The 17,262-nt window shown below is 42.9% G+C and overlaps 1 protein-coding gene across 5 annotated transcripts in view; it reads left to right on the top strand.

Moving 5' to 3' along the window:
* RIPOR2 (RHO family interacting cell polarization regulator 2) overlaps window positions 1–17,262 on the top strand; it is a 102,050-nt gene that overhangs the window by 10,774 nt on the left and 74,014 nt on the right. Inside the window, exon 1 of one of the 5 annotated variants that reach the window (XM_033154718.1) lies at window positions 16,606–16,790. The exons of the other annotated variants lie outside the window; for them this stretch is intronic. Coding sequence (XP_033010609.1) covers window positions 16,721–16,790 — 70 coding nt within the window. The 5' untranslated portion in view covers window positions 16,606–16,720. Of the gene's footprint in view, window positions 1–16,605; window positions 16,791–17,262 lie in introns of those variants that run through there. 5 annotated transcript variants of the gene reach the window in all.

Genomic DNA, 17,262 nt, shown 5'->3' with positions numbered 1-17,262 from the left:
ACTGGCCGAGGGAGCCACCGTACAGCTTCCAGGTCATGTGGCCAGCATGACTAAGCCGCTTCTGGGGAACCAGAGCAGCGCACAGAAACACTGTCTACCTTCCCGCCGGAGCGGTACCTATTTATCTACTTGCACTTTGATGTGCTTTCAAACTGCTAGGTGGGCAGGAGCTGGGACCAAGCAACGGGAACTCACCCCATTGCGGGGATTCAAACCAACGACCTTCTGATCAGCAAGCCCTAGGCTCTGTGGTTTAACCCACAGTGCCACCCTTAGAGTGATTGAGATGCCGTTAAATTTGTTTTAATCAATCACAACCATAGAGAATGGTAATTGTGACATATGCAACTGTCAGAATGAAGAATGGTTTTTCCACCTAGAGGATGCTGCCATCTTCATAAGAAGAGCATGAATTGCTGCTTGTCTTCTTCCAAAGACCTTTGGTTTGATTTGGAGACAGTCAAGCCAAATATTCTGCTTCTGCTGTCATTCTGGCTTTGGTCCTCCTTTGTGGTCAAACCTATCACCTATTCCTCATTGACACAGATACCCTTCCACGGGTTTTTTTGTTTTTAAAGCAGCTTATTGCCCAGTCTTGCTGGAGAATAAAAATATCAGAAGGTGTTAGGGCAGAAACTGCAAAAGAACTAGTTACAGGTAGGTAGCCGTGTTGGTCTGCCATAGTCAAAACAAAATAAAATTAAAAAATTCCTTCCAGTAGCACCTTAGAGACCAACTAAGTTTGTTCTTGGTATGAGCTTGGTATGAGAACTGTTGTGGATGCCAAAGCTTAAGAGGAAAAATCTGAAATGTTGGGTGAGAATTGAGGTCTAACAAATACCCACAGAAGAAAGATGTATTGAACTGGATATATTCCTAATTTTGTTTATACAAAACTAGGCATCTATAGAAATGCTCCCTTTTATGTTGTTAAAGGTGTAAAATAAGTTTAGGTTTCATTTAATTTTTTAAGTAGGTATAATGTATATTTCAATCCCTCCTCCCAAAATTTCTGTTGTTTTTTATTTTAAAAAAAATCTTGTCCCCCCCCATAGTTTCAAAATTCCCAGAAGTTTTACATCTCTATTTCCTGCACTCACAGTTATTTGAAAGATGACCTTTAACACAAAAAGGAGTTGAGTAATTATATTTCACAGTGAAACTTCACTTAGGATAGCTGTCAACCTTCTTGGAGCTCATTTATTTATATCCAGATTGATAGGAATTTCTAGTATTGGTCTTATGTGACAAAATGCCTTTCCAACTCTATCATTGTCCTTCCTAGTGAGTAGTTTTCTTAGGTGTAGCACCCAACATTTTCACACTGATGGGGTTTAGGCTATTGCTTTTGAGTAGCCTAAGGCAAATCTCATGAATATTCTGAAAGAAGGGAAATGGAGGAGAATATAAAATCAAACATATAAGAAAGCACATATATAATACAACATGCTTACCCAATGCACTGTTTTATCTTAGATGGGTTGGGGGGAATGCAAGGCCATAGGTTTACTAATCCATTTAAGGTGGGCCTTTGCACTTTCAGCCAGAGAGGAAAATAAACTCTTGAAGCTAATTTATGCATTTGATGTGTTTGTTTTAGCTAATGTGAATAGTGTGGTGTTAGAGGAGAATAAGACCACACACAACTGCTTCCATGGACAAGGTGTGTGGAAATCCTTTTTAGTGGAAGTAGCTACATAAGCCTAGTTTGCATGTTCTCATTGTGCCAAACGATGGCTTAGCAGAACCATGTGCAGGCTCCCAGATAAGAGCTTGCTCCTACCAGATCTTTTTTGCTGCCACACCACACTGAGCTAAGCCAAAGCTTTCAGCACCTTTCCCCCTCTGCAGAGGCGGGGAATCTATTAGGATGGTCTACCTTCAGAGGCAGAGGGATCCAATGGGTTTCCAGATGGCTTTCATGAATTTTCCAGCTAATATGCCTGGCACTCCTGTCAAAGCCCTGGCCAACCTCTGGAACATCCGAATGGCTTGGGCCATTGACACAATCGCCCCTGAGCACTCTTTCTCTCTTCATGGAGCCTTTTTGGTCACCCTGTATGATTATCTCTGCTGGGAGAGATTGGGGAAATGCATGCCTGTGAATTCTCATTGACCTCTCAGCGGCTTTTGATACCATCAACCATGGTATCCTTCTGGAGCGGCAGTCTGAGTTATGGGTGGGTGGCACTGCTTTGTGATGATGAACTATAAACAAGAACAAACATTTGTTTCCATTCATGCCTAGCAAAGAAAGAGCTTGCCCACAAGTCCTGATTTACATGACATGCTAGAAAGTGGGAGGCAAGAGCAGAGTGGAGAAAAAAGATTGGATGAGTGTCAGAGAAGATGGGAAGAGAGCTGGCGAAGTGGACAGTGAGGGGACTTGTGGGTCTCATAATGAAACCAAATGTTGAGCAACCCATTGAGAAGGCACTCTTATCACATGCAGGAGGGAACTGCTGGGTGCCACTGCTCCTGTACAGAGGGAGAACCGCCTCCGCAATCCTGAGGCAACAGCCCCCTCAGCCACAGGCTCAGGTAACACATGCACACCAAGGACGCACTGCAACATTTTGTTGTGGAGCCCCATTTCTAATATAGTAACAGAAATATATACTGAACATTTCAGGGTATATATATACATATCCTTGCTGAAATGTAGCTGCTTCAGGAATGAAGAATAGCAACAACTGGACAGTCTGCTAAAAGAAAATATTTGGGCTTCAAAAGTGCAGAGTACATGGGCATTTAGATCTCACAGTGCAGTGCATAGCTGCTCAGAAGCAAGTCTTATAATTTTAGTGGACCTTAACTTCCAGGAAAGTTTCCATAGAACTGTAGCATTGGTCAGGAACATTTCATCTAGTGAGCAACACAACATTCTGATTATCTCCTTCGGGAGTATGAAGTCATGACTTTGCATTTGTAGAACTGAAACCTAAATTCCAGGGGGGCTTGTTCAAGATCCAGGTCTGGCACCATTTAAACTATTGGGGGGGGATTGTTGTAGCTCTAAAAGCCTTATTTTGGAGATAATGAGATTATTTATTAATTTTTTAAAAAGGTTTTACAAGGCTATGTAAAAGAAATCAAAGTTATTTTTATCATTTATAAGATGGGCATGTTATTGCTCCTTAATATAAAAAATATTATTAGTTACTTTTAGCTAATAAAATGGAGCATTATAAGAAAAGCATAAGCATGCAGTTGAAAGCTAGGAGGCAACCTGAGCAAGGAAGCAGTGGGTGGGAAAGAGTTAAGGACCGTCTTTCCAAACCATTTCTCCACCCTCAATCACCCCTTTAAAAGTCATCTCTGCCCCACTCAAAACATTGCCTTGACACCATGGAGAAAAAGGTTGTTTTTACTATAAAAGAAGACAAAGAAAGAACCTTGCTTTATTCTACAGTAAAGTGCATTTCAGGAGTACTGGAACACAAATGGCATACATTCTATTCTATTCTTCTGTGTTGGAACATCATAAGGTGACTTCTCTTCTCATATGTGTATACCTTTTGTCTCCAGGAGTGGGTAGACGAAACAGCAAATATTCTAATGCTCCATCATTTGAATGAAGAAATGTCTCAGTACAAATGGATCTCTGTGGGGAAAATAGCTGGTCAATGTTAAACCAAGCCAGTTGGCTGCAACTCAAACCAGGAGTTGTCACGGGCAGCTTAGATCCCTAAGACTGGCAGGTGGCCAGTTCTTAAGCCTCCTGTGAATTAGGGTCTGTGGAGGTAGCTTTAAAATGGTTCCGGTTATGGGGATAATTAGAGGTGTAGTCAGAAGTGAAATCAAGACATAAAACCAATGGAGGTAGCCTTGTTACTGCTCATCTTTTTTTTTCTTCCTTTAAAAAATAGCACACCCTGGATATGGATGAGTTATGGCTAGCCATGCAATGACAAGAGTAGTTTGTGGGGAAAATAAGACTTCACACTGACAACGTTGTTTTAGGCTGTGTACACATTACTGTCTACAACGTCTCCAGTGTGCTTCCACCACTGGTGTTTGAAGCTGAGTTCACGTGGTGTTAGGCACAATCTGCACAGATCCTGCCATTTTTTTGATCAATACCCCTGTTTGATGCATTTTCCCTCCAGCCAGCTTCCATGCGATTTGAACATGTAAGCCGCAGTTAAGCTGAGGTGGGGGCCACTTCAAACAGCCGTTGTGCAGGCACACACATGGCAGCAAATGTGTCAGCCACAGCTTCATTTAATAGGAGTTGGGGAAGTTGTGGGTGCGATGAAACAAATCAGGTAATGCACATTGCTTGAAGACACCCTTGCTCCCTCTCAGGTGTGTACAGCAAGGTAAGAATGTGACTAGGAACATAGTGGAGGGAAACAACGGCACTGTGTGGTAAACCACTAATGTGTACGCAGGCGTAGTGTGGGAAAATGCAAAAGGAAAGCCTAAAGTTTTTAACTTCTGAAAAATAGCAAAATTTACATTTCTGTAACGAGTTTTTTTTAATTTATCTGACTTAAATATTTAGTCTGTCCAATAATGAAATCCTATATTTGGAGGATGGTGGAGCTGTGTTAGGGGCCTAGTGCCAAGAAGATCAGCACAATTTCTGGTGTGTGGAGTCTTTCATTGGTTAACATTTCAAAGACTACAACTGTTCCACAACATGAGAATTCTCTGATCCTTAATTAAGTAGCATTTATTGCTCTGTAAAAGAATAAATATAACATTACCGACAGTTCTATCCCCCACAATTCAAACTCTGCCCCCAACAGAATCAAATACATAATGGGGTCAACATTGTATCATTCATTTATCAGACAGGAAAGGGGAAATGCAAAATATGAATGAATGAGCTCTCACCAAGGTCTTAACTTTTACTGAAAGGAAGATTAGTGAAATACAAAAGGGTTCAAGATGAATTAATTCTGAATGAGTTTCAGAATTAATTTGTGGATATAGAACATGGGTAAGAGGCATCCCAGTTCTTGTTTGAAACCTATTAAGGATATGGATAAGACAGTGTCTCCTCCACCAAATTAGATTATGCTTCACACATACCCTTACTGTGCCAACCTGAATCTGGTGAATGGAAGTAAATCGTTTGAATATTCAATAAACCATTACTTCATCAACCAGTTGTTTGTACTGAATATTGTTGAGATAGATGGCACTTACATGCATGTTTAGAATTTGGTCCTTTGTCTGCTATTACAAACAGTTGTAGGATTATGATGAAAGAGGGATTTTGTAAGGTGAAGTCCATAGATCTGCACGCCAAACTGGCTTCAAAAAGCAAAAAAAGATGGCATTGGAACAATAATAAAGAAATGTAGAACTGTGGTTCTTATTGCAACTAGGACATTATTTAGTCAGGTTAGAAATAAGAGCCAGCTTTCTCTAATCTTAGCTAAGGCTTAATAAGAAATATAAACCTATGAGCAACTGAGAGAAAATGCAGATGTCATATAGTCATGGTCTGAGTTTGATGTCATGTTTCGGAAGTAGCTGTTTTTTTAATTCAAATCCTCGCAAGAGCTCCAAATCTGAAACTATGAAAACATGGGCTTCATGTTTGGGGATTATGAATTCTGATGAGAGCTTCAGATTCCTGGGTGGCAGGGATGCATTACATCAGGAGAGCGGATCTTCCTGCTGGCAGATTTTTATCCGCTGAGAACATAATTGCATGCCCGTCAAGTTTGATAGAGAATTGTAGCTCTTAAGTTTCTAAATGAGCTTAATGTTTAAAAGGACTAATTAAAGATGTGTATTTTTTTAGAAAACAAACCCCATTACGGCAAAATTACAAACAGTCCTTTTCTATTTTCATAACGAAACTTAAAATTCTGGTGGTGTAGCCATATTTGGTGTTTCCAGGTCATGCAAAATTAAAATAAGTGTCTGTGCTCTCTCTCCATTAGCTATCAAAATGAACAAAGTGTTACATTGATTCAGATGTGCTTGTATATTTGTTGATGATTCTCTGCTTCCTAAGTGGGCAAGTTTAGGCCAGTGGATGGTGCGTTGGAAAACCTTGATGAAATTTTGCCACAGCTTTGACTCGCTGACCCAATTCAGATTACACACTAAACCATGGTTATAGAAGCTAAACTGTGTTTTAGTGTAAAGTCTAGATGGACAGACCATGGTTCACAATTGGTAGGTGAAACAGACCCTCCAGATGTTACTGGACTGCAATTCCTATTGTCCCTGACCACTGACAATGATGGTCCACAGGTTCCTCACTTGCTCTACCTGATATTAATTAACATGAAGTTCAATCCTTCTGCTCAGAAGTAAGTCGTAGTGAATACAATGAGACTTAACTCTTGGGTAACGGGGTATAGGATTGCCTTCTCAATGGCTCACATATGAACATATAAACTGCATTAATTCAAAACTCAGAGCCGTCTCATCCATAGAAGCCGGTGGCGCGGTGCGCCAGGGCGCTGGGCGCCCCAGGGGCGCCCCCGCGAGCCCGCCGGCATACCGGGCTCCTCCTCCCCAACTCGCCCCCGCCCCCACGGGCAGGCGGGCACTCGCGCGCCGGCGGGCGGGCTGTAAGCCGCCCGCCCTCGCCTCCCAGAGCCCCAGCTGGAGCGGCGCGGGGCTTTGCGCGACCTTCCAGCACTCCAGCTGGGGCTCTGGGAGGCGAGGGCGGCCGGCTCGCGCTCCCGCGCGCAGCCGGCCGCCCGCCCAATGCAGCGCGAGCTGCCCAGCAGCGCCGCGCCGTCCAGCTGCGCGCGGAGCGCGAGCTGCGCGGGAGCGCGAGCCGGCCGCCCTCGCCTCCCATCCCGGAAGCGCTGGAAGGGCGCGCAGAGCCCCGCGCCGCTCCAGCGCCACGCCCCTCACCCCCCCGCTCGCCCACCCCCCTCCCAAGGGGCGGCAAGCGCGGGAGGGAGGCGGCGGAGAGGCGGCATGGCGGGGCGCCGGAGGGATAGCCGCGCCAGGGCGGCAGATCCCCTTAAGACGGCTCTGTCAAAACTCTTTCCTTTAAATAATATAAAAACTTGTTTGGCAGCTGTTTTACATCTGGAAGTTATCCCTTATTGTTGCAACTATCAAGACATAAAATGTGTGTTTGAATTCACCCATATGCCATGAACCAATATAATAATAATTTAATAATAATAATAATGAGCATAAGAACATAAGAGTCCCAGAGATTCAACTAATCTAGCATTCTGTTTCCCACACCTGTGGCCAGCCAGTTGCCTCCAAGGAAATGCTTATGGCTAATAGCTGCTGTTGATAGACTTGCTCTTTATGAATGTGTCTAAAAGGTAAAGGGTAAAGGGACCCCTGACCATTAGGTCCAGTTGCGGATGACTCTGGGGTTGTGGCACTCATCTCGCATTACTGGCCGAGGGAGCCGGCATACAGCTTCCGAGTCATGTGGCCAGCATGACTATGCCGCTCTAAGCTAGTGGTCATTGCCACAACTTGCAGCAGAGACGGCACAATCCTATTCAGTAGTCAGTTCCACAATCCTATTCAGTAGTTCAGTAGTCAGTTCCATCGGGACGTTCTCCAGGTAAGTGTGTCTAGGATTATAAACTCATTTCCCTAAATTGATTATGTGTACTTTCTTTGTCTGCCATTTCCACACATGATGCCAAGTTTTATAAACCACTATTATGTTCCTCTTTGGGGATATAAACTGCAGCCTCTTCTAATAGGGAAGGTGCTCCAACTCCCTGTTCATTTTTCTTGCCCTTTTCTGTACCATATGCCTCTACAATATCTTTTTTGAGATGGGGCAACTAGAATGGTACGCAAACATTCAAATGTGGTTGCACCATAGATGAGGGCATTGCAGTACTGAACATTCCATTTTGACTCTTACCTAATCCTCATTTTGGAGTTTGCCTTTTTCACTAGCTGGTCCAAGCTGGCATTTTCATTGACTGCATCTGCCTCAACCCCAATATCTCTTTCCTGTTGTGAGATGCTGTTGTGAAACATTTCATTGAATTCATTTCTGCTCTCATCATGACAGCTGTTTTGAAATGGAAAAGTGTAACTTCCTGTTCATAAAGTCTGCTTCAGCTTTTTTGTTTCTTCATTTCTTCTTTGCAATTACATCTGCATTTCCAGTGCTTAGAAATGCTATGTATTTCATGTGTTGGGTACAATTTTTTCAACTGTTTTCATACTGTATCTGTCCCATATTTCTTACACTGTGTCTACTTCTGCCACTGCAGGCTTCCTTTTTAAGCTAGGGTTATTACCATAAAACAATTTGATGGTGGATTTAATTTATTTCAAATAAAATAAGCTGCCTTCAAGACTGGTCATCCAAACTTTGTTTGGTATGTGTGTATATCTCCTCCATCCCTAATTATGAGACTGACAGCTTATACCAGACAGCTGATGTTGGACAGCTACCCAAACTGTTGGATTCATGATTCTTAGTGGGGGGGGGGGGGGGGGAGAGGATGATTAAGAAAAAATGTTCTCAATCAGTTTAGCTGTCACTGTGAAATCCTTGCAATGTAGCCAGGCTCTGGTTACATGTCAATTTAGAAATCATGTGGCGCTGCAGCTATAACAACTTGTTAATTATTTGTGAAGTAACAGGCTGTAAGATCTCTGGCTCACATTTTTCTTACTGTACATGTTGTTGATAGGCATGTAATATGAGAATAATCCCTTTGCTAATAGGCCTTGGAGGGAACTGGGTTGAGAATTTTCAAGAGTATGAAATAATAGCACTTAAGTAAATATTGTTTAGAGGAGGGGAAAGCAATTGTTGGTATGTTTTGGGATTGTTACCATTACTACTACTGCATTATATCTGGCATGCAAAGCCAGGAAAAGACTGGGCCACAGCAGGTTCTTTTGCAGCTGTCCTAATGGATGAGACAGTAGTATCATGTCAATGAAACATTGCCATTATAGACAGAATGTTAATGACTTTATAGAGCTGGGAACATAGGAAGCTGCCCTGTATGGAATCAGACCATAGGTCCATCTAGCTCAATACTGTCTACACTGACTGGCAGTGGCTCTCCAGGGTTTCAGGCAGGGAACTCTCCCAACTATAACCTGGAGATGCCGGGGAATGAACCTGGGACTTTCTGTGTTCAAAGCAGATGCTCTGACACTGAGCTATTGCTCTTCCCATGGGTTCCACTTTGAGATGCTATCCCTGACTCCTAACAATGCCCAACACAGCTGGCTACAACCCTGTCCCCAAGAGTGTTGTTGCATATTTTTCTTCCTTCCATTGTGCCTTGAAGGGAGTATTGGTAGCAGTAATGCCAGAGGCAGAAACCAGGCAGCGGTAACTTGTTTGAATGGAACAGCATATAAGCCCTGTAGTGTCTATCTGGACTTGCGTCCTCTATTTAAATACTTGGGGAGAGAGATGAGGAACAGTGGGTACTTCCCTTCTGTAGCAAATGATCTCTGTCAGAGTCTCCGCAATTGTGACCCCTGCCTTCTTTGCAGAGCTTGCACCTATCCCCAACTGCAGCTTGAGAGCAACTTTGAGAGTTTTTATGGTCAGCTTCAAAGGAAGATTGTATGACCAGCCATTCTTTGAACAGGCTGTAATATTCGTTTCTAATGCTAATGTGGCTAATGCTCCATTCAGAGATATATGAAACTTTCATTTTATTGCTGTAATATTTAAGTATACTTATCTTAAATATATTGTGTAATGATCTAAGATTCTAAGATTGAGACAGTAGAAAAGACCTGATGGACGTAAACAGGTGTAATTCCAGGTTGACACTATGTTCCTGTTGTTGTTTTTTGAATTACCATCCTTAAAGCTGTAGAAATGTCAGTACGGTCATACCTCTAGATACGATCGCTACGGGTTGTGAACGGCGCGGGTTACGAACACGCCGAACCTGAAAGTACTGGAACAGGTTACTTCCGGGTTCGGTGGTTTGCGCATGAGCAGACCCGTCAAATGACATCACGCGCATGCGCAGAAGCGCCGAATCGCTGCCCACGCATGCACAGAAGTGGCGCTGCGGGTTGCGTTCTGTTCAGGATGCGAATGGAACGGGGCTCCGGAACGGATCCTGTTAGCATCCAGAGGTACCACTGTAACTCGCTTGGTTAGAGTGTGGAGCTGAAAGTGCCAAGGTTGAGGAGACTGCAAATAAGGAAATCAAAGAATGTGAAGGGAAACAGGCTTATTGTCCAGAAATCTATGAACTTTATTTCCTTTCAATAAATCAGTATCAGTTTCTCTTTTGTGGGCACCAAACCAACACATTCCTGCATCATTCTACTTGGTTAAAGGTAAAACCTCTCACCTCTTTGAGGTAAAGAAGGGCTAGGTGTGAAAAGAACCACAATATGAACAAATTCATGTTTTCAACTTTCATTTGTGGGGATGACCATGCCATTTCTGAATTTCCCTTTACTTCACAATATTTCAAAATAGTATTTTGCAGTATATATTTAAGAAGCAGTTTTGCTGCTCCTGCCCTTGACAGTGGAGCAATCCTGCTTTAGTAACTCTGCTGTGACCTTGGATGTTAGCTATTTCCTGCATATGTGATGTACTGTGGCCATATTATCAGAGTGGAAGTTGAACTGGGTGGGCATTGCTTGTGGTCAGCTTTTCCTCCCTGCGGGTTCCGTTCCCATGTGCCCTCTTTATCTTGTGGTCTGAGAAAAAGGAAGGAAACTTTGCTGTTGAAATTGTTCAGAAGTTTCTGTACAAAGCTGACATCGGGTGTAGCAAGTATTGGCAATTATAGGGAAATAGCATTTTGCTTAAGAACTACCTGGAAGTCAAGTACAAATGTGGGAATGGGGCAAAGACTACAAGGACCACCTCTCCTCTTGTCAATGAGAAGCCTTCTTCTGAGGAGGTGACTATGAGTGGAAATCAGGTGTTGAGCCTGCACTGATACCTCCTCCATTTCCAAAGACATGGAGACATGGGTGTGAACAAACCTTGCAGACCCAACCCTCTCAAATGAGTGCCCATTTGCTTCTCCAGCTGCTTGCACTAAGTGTTGTGCTAACTCTGCTTTTCAAAAGGAAGGTGCAGGGGAACATCACTTGTTGGATCGTTGTCTTAACATGTGCTCAGCCATGAGTCTAAACTTCTTGAGTATTTCCTGCACCTTGTCTTATATCTTGCCAATGTACCAGTCTGATTTATGCATTAAAGCCTTTGCCAGAAACAAAGCTGGGAGTTTTAGTTTTTTGTCCAGCAGTGAGGGTTAGGATACCAATCTTGCTTGTAGATGCTGAGGGATGGACCTGGAAACTTCCGCATGCAGCAAATCTGCTCTGCCACTGAGCTGTTGTCCTTGTTTATTTTCACTAGGAGATAGATAGGAAGAGTGATTCTGTTGACTATCTGGGACTTCTTACCAGCTTTTGATACTTACTCATATGATATCCTTGGTTGGCAGTGTTTTGCTGTGGCTCTATGGTTCCTACCTTTCCTGAAGATTCCAGAATGTATTGGTACTTGTAGTAAAGATTTTGTAGTATCTTTCTTGTGGGACTTCATATCTATATGAAGCCACCATGAGAGGTCACTTGCAGTTTTTGAGTGGGATCTCTATTTCTACCTTTCTTTTGTACCAGATGTGGTGGTGTCATCTTTGAGTGACAGCATGAGGGATGGAATTAGCAATTTTGAAACTTAATCCAGACAAGATGTTCATGGTAGGTAGTCTTAAAGCTAGACAATTAATGAAATTACCTGTTCTGGTTGAGATGATTCATCTCCTTGAGCCAGGTCAACATCTAGAGTTTTAGGTGGAAGAAGTGGTCGGGAACATGTACTGTCAGCTTTTTGCCCCAGCTTTGCCTCTTCCTGAAAAAGTGAGACCCTGATTGAAATACTGCATTGAACTTTATGTGAGTCTGCCCTTGGAGTCAGTTCAGAAGCTTCAGTTGATGCATAACTCATCAGGCAGATATTTGCTGTTGCGAAATAACTGCAATACTGTAAGAATTATATTGGTTGATAGACTAAATGTCATATTGCTGGTTCTTACTTTTGAAGTCGTTTACAGCTCCAGTGTATGTGTTGCCCCAATATGAACCTCTCCAATCATTGAGGCCCAGTAACAAGTCTCTACGGCTGATCGCCGTAGAATTGATGCTTTTGAATTATGGTGCTGGAGGAGACTCTTGAGAGTCCCATGGACTGCAAGAAGATCAAACCTATCCATTCTCAAAGAAATCAGCCCTGAGTACTCACTAGAAGGACAGATCCTGAAGTTGAGGCTCCAGTACTTTGGCCACCTCATGAGAAGAGAAGAATCCCTAGAAAAGACCCTGATGTTGGGAAAGATGGAGGGCACAAGGAGAAGGGGACGACAGAGGATGAGATGGTTGGACAGTGTTCTCGAAGCTACTAACATGAGTTTGGCCAAACTGCGAGAGGCAGTGAAGGATAGGCGTGCCTGGCGTGCTCTGGTCCATGAGGTCACGAAGAGTCGGACACGACTGAACGACTGAACAACAACAACAACAACAAGTCTCTTCAACAGAAGTTGAATTGTCTGTAAGGCTGATAGAGAATTTTCAGTTGTGGTCTCATATCTATAAAGTTTCTTACCATCTGGGTAAGAATGTGGTCTTCTCATTCTTTAAAAATTGTTTTTTCTAAATATTTAGACTTCTATTGTATACCCTCTTATGCAAGAGTAAGCTACACTGAAAATAAGGGGAGTTACTTCTGAGTATGTGTGTATAGGATTGCATTGTTTGTCCCTTTTTTTACAGGCTGGGAGTTTACCTGCGCTGCATCTATTTTTTTGTGATTTCAGAATAAACTTCAGGTATAGCAACTGTCATATTTTATTATTGCTTTGATGTTTTAAATCATTCTCTCCCCCCCCCCTTACAGAACCCTTGCAAATGGAAAAGCTGAGTATACATTTTCTAAAGAAATAATACATAGTAACAAAATATAGGTCCTGGAGACACTGGGGTAAAATATTCAGAATATGTATAAAATGGAGTGATGTTGTCTTAAAACATTTAAATGGAAGCATATTTTGAAACATCTAAGCATTTTTTTTAAAATGACCAATCAACTTCTCCCCCCGGAGGCACCGTGCTTATTTATGTCATGTGCCATTGGGAATATAATTGCATTTGTCCTTAGATTTCTCTAAATGTATACCATGCGTGCACATGCCGAGTGCATTGAGATAGAAAATTTTGTTCAAGCTACCCAAGCAAATTGACGTGAGTCTTGGGAATTTTCTTACTGTTAGGAATGAAGTGATGACATCATTCCACCTGTTCTGGAAGCTATTTTCCCTAGATTCTTTGTGTGTTGGAGGGGAAGTTGTGGCCATCATCACTTGAAGGGTATTCCATTAAAGGAATCCGGCAGTCGTGGTTCCTGTCCGATGCCCAGGTGGTGGCTAGGGCCATGGCATGACCCACCAGTGACTCTAGGGGAAAGCTTCCAGTTGATTTGCATCAACAAGCTCCCCCTACAGGTTGTTAACCCTTGTGTGACTCCCTGCAGAGCGGGCAGGAGTCAAGTATAGTCTATTCGGATCCAGTGCCTAAGCCAATACCAATCACGTTCTGTAACCAATAAAGTTGTGGCCTTTTTTAGCCCATTAACCTAAAATACTTGTGTGCATGTGTCTTAATTCATCACAAAGTGGGGAGCGGGGCCTCGACTCACAAGTGCTTTCCACCAAAGAAACCACCATCTTTGTATAATCAGGCTGTGTTTTCCCAGTGATGGTTCCATGTTTTTCCTCTGCTACAGAAAACTCAACTTCTCTTTATTTTTTAAAAAGTATATGAAACATTAGCAAATACTCCACAGGTTTGGGAGTTTCTTTTCACTGTTTTCTCTTCTTTTTAAAAGCTTCCTCCCCCTGGTTTCTGCCTGATTAATTACATCCTCTTTGTACTTCTGCTAATATAATTGCCCCTCCCCCTGTAATTAGAGACATATCATTTCCCATTGTGTGTGTGTTCAATTAATCAGGCTGCAAGAGGGGAGGGTTGAACTTTCTTAGGGCAGCACAGACAACACGCAACCGGAGGAAAAGTCGCTGAGCGTAAGCTCCTTTACTGGCTCACCTTGTAGCAATCATTAAGCACCTGCAAGAGGTTGGGAGAAAGGAGAGGAGACTCATGCCTGTTGCATGGGTAGGGTATAACAGAATGCATAAACACACATAAGTGAAAATGTTCTGCTGCCATTCCTGATGCAAGAAAAAAAAGAGGAAAAGCAACTGTCAGAGAGCACTAAGAGCCTTGTATCTGGGACCCCCCCTTACCTTGACTTTACAACCTCATAGTAGTTGTTGCTGCAGACACAAGAGAAAGTTGCTAGGATTCAAATTACAGTCGCTAATGAAATGAACAGACCAACGATAAAAAAGGGGCCAGCATTAAACAATCTATTTATAATTTTCAAATAGGAAACCATGTTTCATCTCAAATAAAGACATCCCGCATCCTCCCCGTATATTTTTGGAATATACTTCATAGGATGCCATTTAAGTGGTGAAAGGGTGGCAATCAGAGAAACTTCTCTTAGGGGCCTTTGAAGTGAAGTTTGAGTCATTATTATTCATCACCAGGCTAGTTTGTGTGCTCATTTAGGTGACAGTTGTTTTCTCGAAAGAAAACAGCCTCTTGATGCTTTTTAATTCCTGAAAACAAAAGAAACAAGGACTGTCAAGGCATCCGGATGTAGTGCTTTGAAAGCAGTGTGCAAGGAAACAAATTTAAATCCAACGGAAAAACTGAGTGGCATAAGAAGGAAGGAGCCAACAAGAACACTGTTGAGCCATTCTTTAATGCTTCAGAAACAGTGTTATATGGCTAAGTGCAATACAGTGGTGCCTCGCAAGACGAAAATAATTCGTTCTGCGAGTGTTGTCGTATAGCGAATTTTTCGTCTTGCGAAGCACCAACGGGAAAATAGTGGTTTGACGAAAAAACATTTTTTCGTCTTGCGAGACAGCCTTCCGCTAGTGAATGCCTTTCGTCTAGCGAGTTTTTCGTCTAGCGAGGCATTCGTCTAGCGGGGCAATAATGTATATCTCTTAAACTACATTTGTAAATGATGTGCACTGTCTGGGCATTGCACAGTGCTGAACAAAGAAGGAATATGCTTTCATTGCTCTTCTGTGTCACCATGGCAATTTTAAAGTACCATTCCTGTAGCATTAATCAGAAATGCAAAGGCATAAGTTAAGGCCAGTGGACAGTGTATTGGAAAACCTTGATTCAAATTTGGCCACAGCTATGACTCGCTGACCCAATTCAGATTACACACTAAACCAGGGTTATTGAAGCTAAACTGTGCTTTAGTGTAAAGTCTATATGGGCAGACCATAGTTTACAATTGGTAGGTGAAACAGAAGTAGGGTTGCAGTTCAGCAGCACTTCCAGGGCAATTTACAAAAATCATAATACAATATAGAACTGTAGAGTTGGAAGGGACACTGAAGATTGTCTAAGCCATGCAGCTGTCCCATACAGGGATCAAACCTGCAACCTTGACATTGTCAGCACCACGTTGCAGCCAACTTTGCTATCCAGCCTCTAGGCAATAAATTGCAACAGATTATGATAGGTAAATGGAAAGTAACTGTGAGAGGTGTAGCTTACATTTTGCTCCGGGTTATTCTGGAAAAACAAGAGGCATCTAGTTGGAGAAGCTGGAATTTGGATTTACTCTGCAAAGCAGTTCTTGCAAAAGAACCTCCCTAATAGAACAGACAATTATGCTAAATAATATTCTGTTCGCTGGAGCTTGAGTATTTATTTTCTTTGATAAGAACTGGGCTCTATAACAATGTAGTAAATAAGTTGCCAGTCAAATGTAGATTGTCACTTGACAATGGCATGCTTAGTTTTTTTCATGGCAAGTCCATGAAAAGTCCATATAGTTTCCCAGCATAATTACATTCCACAAAAAGGGTACACATTGCATTCCATTTCATACAATGGGATGCCTTCCATGTGGGAAATCCATAGCATGTGAAGTGGCCTTACATAAGGTAATACACTCAGGGGTGGAGGAAGGGGGTGCGGTGGGGGTGTCCGCCCCGTGTGTCACCACTTGGGGGGGGAGACAAAATGCCAGACGGTACTCACTGCGGGGCCTGCAGTGTGCCTGAGCCACGCGGCTCTCCTGGGAGTGGCGTGGTGGCTTGGGTGCCTATCACAAACGGTCCACCCATTGCCTCCCCCCCAGCTGTAGGGTGGCTGAGTGGGAGGAGGCAGGCAGACTCCTCGGAGGCCCTGCAAAGCGTCCTGCCCCAACTTGCCCCACCCCACAGGCGGCTGGCCCCACCCCTGGGCGCAGGGCACGCGCACCACCCCAGGTGCCGAATCGGCTTGTTCCACTGCTGAATACACTTGATCATTTTCTCTTTGTATGTGCAAGCTTCTTAACATTACAGAACTTTACTACAGAATTAACCTAGCCACACTTCCTTCCTTTAAACAATGCACATAAGTCAACTCTTTTCTTCAGAGCCCTTTTAAGAGTAGATTGATGTGGTGAAGTGAATTCACCGTACGTTTTCTTACACTTTGCCTCTCTTTTTTCAACTTCCTGCCCCCGCTTCAGATCTCAAAAGCTACACCCAAGGTGGGGCAGGGAGAGAAACAAGACAGGCTATCATGTTCATGTAAATGAGGCTGTTTCGAGTTGTGCAGATGCGGAAGCCGCTGTCACCGGTGAAAGGAAACAGCCCTGCTGTAGTACTAAAAGCAGCTTTATCATTCAATTCAGTAGTTGTTTGGCAAGCTCATGCCCAAGATGCACATGGAAGAGGAGGATCTGGCTGTCTCTGATGAAGCAGATGATATCTTCTGTGAAGGTAAAAGATCTCTAACAAAGCTGCTGCTGCTTTTGCCGCCACATGTTGAAGATAGGGTGTCCACATTACACTTCTTAAAGGATCAAGTGTTCTTGAAGAGTCGGGAAGCTGCAGGGATGAAAACACACCACAAAGGGATGCCTTTTCCCTGTTAAATAAAAAAGCATTGTGGGTGTGATATAACAAATGAGATTCATATTAGTTACAGAGAAAGCTTACTGCAAAGGAGGGCAGTAGGGAGTAGCTAGACCTGCAGCCCTAGTCTGATGCATGTTTACTCACAAGTGGAGTTAGGGATTTACCGGCACTCGCTACCAAATATGCATAGAAAAGCTATAGAAAACTATAACACTAAATCTATAGTTGCAGGTTGCATGTCACTAAAGTGGTTGTCCTTACACATGTGCATAATAAACATTTGCAACTCCTACTGATATAATTTTTAGTATGCAAGCAAAAAGGATTACATCAA

Source organism: Lacerta agilis, chromosome 7 (assembly GCF_009819535.1).
Source record: "Lacerta agilis isolate rLacAgi1 chromosome 7, rLacAgi1.pri, whole genome shotgun sequence".
Taxonomy (NCBI): domain Eukaryota; kingdom Metazoa; phylum Chordata; class Lepidosauria; order Squamata; family Lacertidae; genus Lacerta; species Lacerta agilis.
This window is presented reverse-complemented; position numbering and strand designations above follow the sequence as displayed.